At 46.0% G+C, this 10,026-nt stretch overlaps 1 protein-coding gene across 1 annotated transcript; it reads left to right on the top strand.

Moving 5' to 3' along the window:
• The first annotated feature begins 224 nt into the window (after positions 1–224).
• LOC128400182 (diamine acetyltransferase 1-like) lies at positions 225–9,009 on the top strand. The gene is made up of 6 exons (XM_053362249.1): positions 225–496; positions 1,642–1,696; positions 3,402–3,485; positions 4,130–4,231; positions 7,558–7,598; positions 8,078–9,009. The coding sequence occupies exons 1-6, from the start codon at positions 434–436 to the stop codon at positions 8,252–8,254; spliced, it is 522 nt and encodes a 173-aa protein (XP_053218224.1). The 5' UTR covers positions 225–433; the 3' UTR covers positions 8,255–9,009.
• Positions 9,010–10,026: the final 1,017 nt, after the last annotated feature.

Below are 10,026 nucleotides of genomic sequence, written 5' to 3'. Positions count from 1 at the left end.
CTGCGCAGCAATCCCTCTTGCTGTTCTGGCTTCTGGGATTCAGAATATTTTTTTCTTGTTTTCCTCCTCCAAAAACTAGGTGCATCTTGTGGTCTGGTGCGTCTTATAGAGCGAAAAATACGGTGAGTACTTAACCCGAGGTACCACTGTATTACTGTCACTTCTCAAAAGCTATGGCCAGCAGCAGGACCCTGGAGAGAGTTCAAGTTCCCATCTTCTCCTTGCTGAGATCTAGGAAGCCTGACGGATTGACCTTGGGACCTTCACCCTGAAAAGCACCCAGAAACCCCTCCCACCCCCACCGGAGTCCAGTCGTCACTCAGGAATCAGGCAGATTCCCAACCACCCACCTTCCTAGCTTTCAGACGCAGCCCAGAGGCACACAGCAGTCCTTTCTACAGAGTAAGTAGCCCGGGAGAATCTGGACTGAGCCATGAGTTTCGCCATCCGCCCTTGCGCCCCAAAGGACATGAAGGACATCATGAGACTGGTGAAGGTGAGGAACAGGATGATAAGCAGGGAACGGTCAGAGTTGGAAGGGTCCCCCGAAGGTCATTTAGCCCAATCCCGCACAATGACTGAATCAATCGCAGCTGAAGAACCCCAGACTAGCCAACCTCTGCTCCGTCACCTTCCTAGAGTTGGAATACATGACCGTCAGGGTCTCTTCCAACCGTACGTATCAATGCTTCTGCGACAGATCTTTATTTCCCCTTTGTTCCTGATCTGTATCTTCATTTAATATCTTCTTCCCTGGAGGGGAAGGAGAGACCATTTTGTGGTTCGCCTCAGGTGCCAAAATTTCTGTTCCGGCTGCTGGACTAGACCTGTTGGCCTGTCAGTGCCAGATTTACGTATAAGCTAAACAAGCTATAGCTTAGACCCCTGGGTCAGCAAACTTTTTCAGCAGGGAGCTGGTCCACTGTCCCTCAGACCTTGTGGGGGGCCGGACTATATTTTTTATTTTTTTTGGGGGGGAAATGAATGAATTCCTATGCCCCACAAAAAACCCAAAGATGCATTTTAAAGAAAGGCACACATTCTGCTCATGTAAAAACATGCTGATTCCTGGACCGCCTGCAAGCCGGATTGAGAAGGTGATTGGGCCGGATCCAGCCCCTGGGCCTTAGTTTGCCTACCCACTCCCTTGGGGCCAACCCAAATTATGAGTCTTTGTAAACTGTGTTTCTAAAGCAACTTTTGTTATTGCCAAATGCCAATGTGTTTGCATTATTACGTTTGTTATGGATAAAAAAAATCATTTTAGGTTAGAGCTTAATAATTATTTCACTATTAATATACTTCTGATAGTATTTCAGTTCAACAATTACTTTGATAAAATACACATTTTGTTATGTGCAAATGGCTTTAGGTCCATCAATGACCATATGGCATATATTCAAGACAAAAAAACAGCGGCAATTTGTTGTTGACAAAGGACATCTGGACATAGAAAGGGCCCCATTACCTTCAGTAGCTTAGGGCCTCATCAAACATAAATCCAGCCCTGGGCCTGATCCTGACTGTTCTTCTGTGCATGATTCATCATAAGGATCCCTGGGTAAAATGGGGAACAAGTGAGTCTCGAGGTGGCTGCAAACCAGAGCTTTTGCTCCCAATTCTCTCTCTCCCTATAAACAGGAGATTGCGGGCATTTACAACGTCCCTCTGGGCTCGCTGAGGACCAACGTCGAAGGTAAAGAAGGGGCTCCGATGTGCAAATAGATTATAAGGTTACCAGATTTTTCCCAATGAATCTGGGGACACTTTTAAACTTCAATGGATTTTGTATGGGGACTGATTTGTAAATCTGGGGACTGTCCCCAGGAAACGGGGACGGCTGGTAACCTTAGATTAGTGGCTCCCTACAGGGGTGGTTTGGGACACGGGTGGTGCTGTGGGTTAAACCACAGAGCCTAGGACTTGCCGATCGGAAGGTTGGCGGTTCAAATCCCTGCAATGGGGTGAGCTCCCGTTGCTCGGTCCCTGCTCCTGCCAACCTAGCAGTTCGAAAGCACACCAATGCAAGTAGATAAATAGGTACCCTCTGGCAGGAAGGTAAACGGCGTTTCCGTGCGCTGCTCTGGTTCGCCAGAAGCGGCTTAGTCCTGCTGGCCACATGACCTGGAAGCTGTACGCCGGCTACCTCGGCCAGTAAAGCTAGATGAGCGCCGCAACCCCAGAGTCGGCCACGACTGGACCTAATGGTCAGGGGTCCCTTTACCTTTACAGGGGTGGTTTGGGACACGGGTGGTGCTGTGGGTTAAACCACAGAGCCTAGGGCTTGCCGATCGGAAGATCGGCGGTTCGAATCCCCGCAATGACGGGGTGAGCTCCCGTTGCTCGGTCCCAGCTCCTGCCAACCTAGCGGTTCGAAAGCGCGTCAAAAGTGCAAGTAGATCAATAGGTACCACTCCGGCGGGAACCATGCTCTCTGGTTTCCGTCACGGTGTCCCCTTGTGCCGGAAGCGGTTTAGTCCTGCCGGTCGCATGACCCGGAAAGCTGTCTGCGGACAAACACTAGCTCTGAGCCCAGCTTCGGCTGGAGAGGGCGGGATATAAATAAATTATTATTATTATTATTATTATTATTATTATTATTATTATTATAGCTCCCGTGGCCTGAACGCGAGATGAGCGCCGCAACCCCAGAGTCGCCTTTGACTGAACCTAACCATCCAGGGGTCCTTTGCCTTTTACCTTTTACAGGGGTGGTTGTGGCCCCGGGGGTGGTTGTGGGATTACCTACAGGGGGCGCTAAGAGGCAGTTTTATTGTTGAAAGGCCGCCTCTCCTGGTCTGCCCCGCAGAGGACCTTAAGGTCCATGAATAATCACAGTTTAGAAGTCCTGGGCCCTAAGGAAGTCAGACTATCCTCCACCAGGACCAGGACCTTCTCAGTGGTGGCTCCGACCTGGTGGAATGCTCTGTCCCATGAGACCAGGGCCCTGCAGGATTTAACCTCCATCCGCAGGGCCTGTAAGACAGAGCTATTCTGTCTGGCCTTCAATTTGAACTTAGCCTGATCTTTTATTCCTTTTCCTTCCCTTTTTCTGAAGAGGGACCCACTCTGGGATCCCTCAGCTAATTCTCCCCTGGTCTCCTTGCCGGCCCAGATAGGACCAATTCAGCCAGCTAGCCCTGGTGATCATCTAATGTTTATTGGATGGATTTCCCCCCTAAATTGATTTTTGAATTTTGAATTTATTGTTATTCACATTTTATACTGTATATTATGCTGCTTCTTGTTGCATCAATTAAGTGTTTTAAATTTGTCGTTAGCCGCCCTGAGCCTGGTTTTCTGAACCGGGAAGGGCGGGGTATAAATAAAAATTTATTTTATTATTATTATTATTATTATTATTATTATTACTGCCCCTCCCTTTCCCGCTTCCTCCCCAGAACTGAAGAAAGCCGGTTTTGGGGAGCAGTCCTGGTACGAGTGCCTTGTGGCCGAAGTCCCCGCCGAAGAGAAAAGCAAGGAAGGTAATGAGGGAATGAGCCGAATCATGTCCAAGCTTGCGATGGACATGATCCGGCTCGCAGGGAGAATCATAGAATCATAGAATCATAGAGTTGGAAGAGACCACAAGGGCCATGGAGTCCAACCCCCTGCCAAGCAGGAAACACCATCAGAGCACTCCTGACATATGGTTGTCAAGCCTCTGCTTAAAGACCTCCAAAGAAGGAGACTCCACCACACTCCTTGGCAGCAAATTCCACTGTCAAACAGCTCTTACTGTCAGGAAGTTCTTCCTAATGTTTAGGTGGAATCTTCTTTCCTGCAGTTTGGATCCATTGCTCCGTGTCCGCTTCTCTGGAGCAGCAGAAAACAACCTTTCTCCCTCCTCTATGTGACATCCTTTTATATATTTGAACATGGCTATCATATCACCCCTTAACCTCCTCTTCTCCAGGCTAAACATGCCCAGCTCCCTTAGCCGTTCCTCATAAGGCATCGTTTCCAGGCCTTTGACCATTTTGGTTGCCCTCCTCTGGACACGTTCCAGTTGGTCAGTGTCCTTCTTGAAGAAGCTGCTGCTGCTGCAATTGAGGCGCAAGTGGGTGGTCTGGAAATGCCAGCAAGGCTGAACTCCTGCATAACATTATTTATTTTGCTCCACACGCAGGCTACACCCTTATCGGGTACACCCTCTTCTCGTACACCTATAGCACCTGGAGGGGAAAAAACATCTACATGGATAATCTGTACGTCATGCCGGAATTTAGAGGTACGGATGGGGAGGTAGCGGTCGAATCCTGTCCTCATGGCGGCCAGCCGCTTTGGGAAATCTGCAAGCAGGATTCTAACGCAAGACCAGCGCTCTCTCTTCCTCTGGTTTCCAGAAATTTGCATTCAGAAGCATTGCGAATAGCCACGTGTTATTTTAGCGGGGCGAAACCTTTTTTTTTTTTTGGCCAATTTTAGTGGTGATGGGGGGGGCGGTCTTAAAAATATGTTTTTGGGTGTGCGGAATCCAACTCTTCAATTATCTTTTGGATTGGACAACATTGGTCTCTATGTTTGACGAAGGAGCACACAATCTGCTTCCGGAAAACCAGGAGAATTTTAATTTTACCTCCTGAAAATGTCACGTAATCGTAGAATCGTAGAGTTGGAAGGGACCCAAAGGTCATCTAGCTCAACCCCTTGCAATGCAAGAATCTAAGCTAAAGCACCCACGACAGATGGCCACCCAGCCTCTGCAATAATAATAATAATAATAATAATAATAATAATAATAATAATAATAATATAATGCTGTATTGTTTTTAACACTTGATTGGGAGATGCTCAGAGTGGCTGGGCAAACTCAGCCAGATGGGTGGGGTATAAATAATAAATTATTAAAAATTATTAAATAATAATAATAATAATAATAATAATAATAATAATAATAATAATAATAGCAGCAGCAACCACAACTGCAAGTACTTGGCAATCCCTTTTAACGATTTCTGTGCAATTTTACACCTGTTTGCTTACCAAGAAAAACCAAATTACAGCAACCTAACCAAAATATCTTTGGAATTCCCAAGTCACGTTACAAGTTTTTAGCACCCTCGTAATATTTCAGATTTGAAGGTTGAAGAATTCAATGCGCACTGAAGCCGTGCACCTTTTCTGCGGATCAAGGGTGCAGCAGCTGCTCTTGAAAAAGCCCTCTTTGTGCTTCATGATGGGCCAGGGTTTAAGACAGGGGTCAGCAAACTTTTTCAGCAGGGGGCCAGTCCACTGTCCCTCAGACCTTGTGGGGGGCCGGACTATATTTTGGGAAAAAGTAATAATGAACGAATTCCTATGCCCCACAAAAAACCCAGAGATGCATTTTAAATAAAAGGACACATTCTACTCGTGTAAAAATACGCTGATTCCCGGACCGTCCGCAGGCCGGATTGAGAAGGTGATTGGGCCGGATCCGGCCCCCGGGCCTTAGTTTGCCTACCCATGTTTTAAAAAGGGGGGGCCTGACCGTTAGGTCCAGTCGTGGCCGACTCTGGGGTTGCGGCGCTCATCTTGCTTTACTGGCCAAGGGAGCCGGTGTACAGCTTCCGGGTCATGTGGCCAGCATGACTAAGCCGCTTCTGGCGAACCAGAGCAGCGCATGGAAATGCCATTTACCTTCCCGCCGGAGCAGAACCTATTTATCTACTTGCACTTTGACGTGCTTTCGAACTGCTAGGTGGGCAGGAGCAGGGACCGAGCAACGGGAGATCATGGTGATTCGAACCGCGACCTTCTGATCAGCAAGCCTGAGGCTCTGTGGTTTAACCCACAGCGCCACCCGCATCCTTAGTAGCACCTTTGTTGTTGTTTAGTCGTTTAGTTGTGTCCGCCTCTTCGTGACCCCCTGGACCAGAGCACGCCAGGCACTCCTGTCTTCCACTGCCTCCCGCAGTTTGGTCAAACTCATGCTGGTCCCTTCGAGAACACTGTCCCACCATCTTGTCCTCTGCCGTCCCCTTCTCCTTGTGCCCTCCATCTTTCCCAACATCAGGGTCTTTTCCAGGCAGTCTTCTCTTCTCATGAGGTGGCCAAAGTCTTGGAGCCTCAGCTTCAGGATCTGTCCTTCCAGTGAGCACTCAGGGCTGATTTCCTTCAGAATGGAGAGGTTTGATCTTCTTGCAGTCCAAGGGACTCTCAAGAGTAGCACCTTAGAGACCAACTAAGTTTGTTCTTGGTATAAGCTTTCGTGTGCATGCACACCTGTTCAGATACCATGCACACAAAGCTTATACCAAGAATAAACTGAGTTGGGCTCTAAGGTAGACCATGATCTTTATTGCTGTGCAACAGGTCCCCACAAGAGTAAGAAACCTGGGCTTGCGGTGACCTCCTCCTCGAACCGCCAACCTTCTGATCGGCAAGTCCTAGGCTCTGTGGTTTAACCCACAGCACCACCTGCATGCCCACCCTCTTAAGGCTCCCAAACTATTTGAATTCCTTAACTTCTTCGGCTCATAGATATGCCTTTGTAAAGGCAAGATTCAACACCTTCCCATCGAACGTGCTGAGAAATAGATTCTCCAATGGACAGATATCGCTCTTATGTGATTGTAATTGTGGGGCACCGGAATCGTTGCATCACATAATTTTTGATTGTGCTTTTCACTCATCGGCCAGGAGCAAGTTTCTTGCTCAATATCTAAAGGGAATTGCCGATGATACGAATGAAGCCAAACTGAGATATCTATTAAATGATGATGACCCCCTAAGATCACTCATGGTTGCCAGATTCTTGATCAGCGTCCTATCCCTAAAGAAGAGAAACGGACTCCTGTGCGGCTCGGATAATCTCTTTAAACTATGATCTATGTTTTAGGATGTAATTAGGTGATTTCACCATTGATGTCTTCTACTAATTTATGAGTAGAGGGCGATGTTTATGTTACAAATTTATTGTAATGTATGATGTTGGTCTTTTGTTTTTGTTTTGCTTTGGTTCTTGTCTGTTTTTTGTAAGTCTAGGCGGTTTTAAATTTGGAGGTTTAAGTACATTATGTTGGTATGGGAAACTGTCGTGTGATGGGCCAATGGCCGTAATAAAGAATCAATCAATCATCCCCACCCCTGGTGTAAAAGGCTGCAAAATGGCGGGAGCTGAGCAGGTTTGGCCAGCACTCAGGTGAGAGGCCATTTGGGGACCCCTGGCAGCACCACAAAATTCTTGCCACCTTGGGTTGTATCTTCAGAGAGAAGCGGCGGATATAACTGGTATCAATGCAGTCACCTCAGGATGGGGAGAATCCACCTTTCCCCTGCTCAGTTTATCATGGAATTCGAGAGATGTCGAGTTGGAGTGGGATCCCCAGAGGTCATCCAGCCCAACCCGCTTCGCCATGTCGGAATCGCAGCCTAAGATTCCCTGGGGGATGCCTCACCGTTCAGAAACCTCCAGCGAGGGGGAATCTGCCGCCTTCCGAGGTCACAGAATTGTGGAATTGTAGAGTCGGGGGTCCCTCAGAGGTCATCCATCCCAACCCTCTTTCGCCACGTAGGAATCGCACCCAGAGCACACTATCCTAACAGGCTTCTTCTGGTTCTCCTTCCTCACAGGGAGACGGATCGGGAAGGCGCTGATAGAGCAGGCGGGTGAGGTGAGTTGTGTGTTCAGGGATGCAGGAGAGGATATATTGTCTGGTTATAGCCTTTCCAACTCGTGTTAACAAGTTCCACAATTTAGCAGAGTAACATTCCCCTTTTTAAACTCACAGCAGATGCGTTTGCTCAGGCTTGCTAAAGCCTCTAGAATAACTGCTCTGGTATTTCCCCCTTATTGCCTCCTAAAAGATAAGACACGACACAGTCGTCTATAAAAGTATAAAAAGGTTTACTCACACATCATTCTGTTCACAATTGGATCCCAGAAGGCAGACTTAGCTTAGAAAAGTAAAATATACATAGAAACTATCTCATAAGGAGACATTCCCTTTTGTCCTCTCTTGGCTGCTTTTATAATTAAGTGTTTTGAATTTGTTGTTAGCCTCCCTGAGCCTGGTTTTTGAACCGGGAAGGGTGGGCTATAAATTTATTATTATTATTATTATTAATTCCCCCCCCCTCTCTGCCACCTCAGGTTGCCTGGCGCCAAGGCGTTAGCCAACTCCGAATGCATGTTTCCTCCCAGAAGGCGGACGTCCTGAGCTTCATCGAGAGGAGGGGAGGCGAAAACCTGACCGACAAGGACGGCTGGCAGCTACTGCGTTTCCCCAACGAGGTCCTGAGGAGGCTGGCAGCTGAGAGCAGATTCTAGCGGGCTCAGGGTTCAAATCCTACCCTCCACCCCTAGGCTCCTGGACGGGGCATGTTTTGTGGTTGGAGAGGGAGGATAGATAGCCCACGATGCAGGGGTAGCAAAAGCGAGTGCGGAGGAGGAGTTTGGGCAAGAGGAGAAGAGTCACAGAATCACAGGAGGGACCCCCTGCGGCCATCTAGACCAACCCCTTGCAATGTAGGGTTGTTGAGGAAAAAAAAAATTAGTCTGCGAAGAAGCCTGAAGAAATTTTCTGATGATTCTGTGGCCTTGTTTTCGCCTTTGATGCTTTTGCCCTTCTTCTTTTAAAAAAGAAATATTTATTTGGTTTTCCAAATTAAGGTTTTACAATCGCATATCCAACATACATCATAAAAACAAGATTCAAAAGAATATTCCCTCCTCCCCTTTGTGGATCCTATTGTCGGCCAATTCCTCCTGCATCTTTTATAAGACCCCTTAAAATCTTGATTTATTAGCTACTTTAAGATGGGGCTGCATTTTAAATTGCATTTTAACCGGTATTTTAAATTTTTCTTTTCTTTTCTTTGGCTGGGTATGGCGGGGTATAAATAAAATTTATTATTATTATTATTATTAATAATAATCAAATCTTTTACATCTTCATTATAATCCAAAATTCACCAAGTGTTATTCTAGTCCCACTAATGATTTTAACTGTTTACAATGATTTTTTCTCCCCAGATAAATTGTAATTTCTCCCCATTGCTTATTAAAAATTTTAGCTTTCCGGATTTTGGATTCTTCCGGTTGTTTTTTGCCATCTCTGCATAATCCGTCGACTTACTCTGCCATTCTGGTCAGGACTTAATTTTCTTCCCATCTCTGGTCTCTTCTATTCAGGTCTAGCTAGCTGGTTGTTACAGGATTTAATTTCCACGCATGTGTGAAGCCAAGGGCAGGGAACACCTCTGTATAAACCTGTGCGAGTTTATAGACCTGCGGGACTCTGCTTTTGTGGGCCGATAAAGTTAAAAAGCTGTGCCGCAGCCGGCGATTTGGAGAAAAATCCACTACAGGAGGGAGGGAGTTTAAGATTAACCAGGGCAAAATATTCCTTTTTTAAAAAATATAATTTTTATTAAGTTTTCCACATTTCATTACATTTCAGTATCAAAAAACCACAAAATTCATAACTTGAAGCATTGCTTAAATAAAGCATCGACATGCTCCCCTTCCTCTAACAGACTTCCATATCACTTTACCAATTTCTTCACATTCCTATATTTTTTTTTACCTTATATCAATCTTTTAGCAATCACCTTCTTCTAAGCAAATCAGCTCCTTAATTTCCCATTACCAAACATTTCAACTCAAACCTACAAACGTTTCCAACTGTTTACAATTCTCTTTCATATAAAGTATAAATTTGCCCCAGTCCTTTGGAAACAGTTCATCACGGCGATTCCGGATCCACATATTCGACCATCTTTACTTGCCAATCTTCCAATGTGGGGAGTTCTTGCTCAGGGCAAAATATTCCTGCATTGGAGCGGGTTGGTCTGGATGACCCTCAGGTGTCCCTTCCGACTCTAGAATTCTGCGATTCGATGATTTACAATGCCACCCAAATTCTGCTTAAAAATAAAGAGCGGTTTACTTATTAGCTAAAATGTATAAAGTTAACAATAAATGTTGGAAATGCAAAGAAAAAGAGGGAACATTTTATCATATGTGGTGGGAATGTAAAAAGGTGGAAAACTGGGAGATGATATATAATGAGAAGAAAAGAATGTTGAAATATACATTTA

Source organism: Podarcis raffonei, chromosome 13 (genome assembly GCF_027172205.1).
Source record: "Podarcis raffonei isolate rPodRaf1 chromosome 13, rPodRaf1.pri, whole genome shotgun sequence".
In the NCBI taxonomy this organism is placed as follows: domain Eukaryota; kingdom Metazoa; phylum Chordata; class Lepidosauria; order Squamata; family Lacertidae; genus Podarcis; species Podarcis raffonei.
This window is presented reverse-complemented; position numbering and strand designations above follow the sequence as displayed.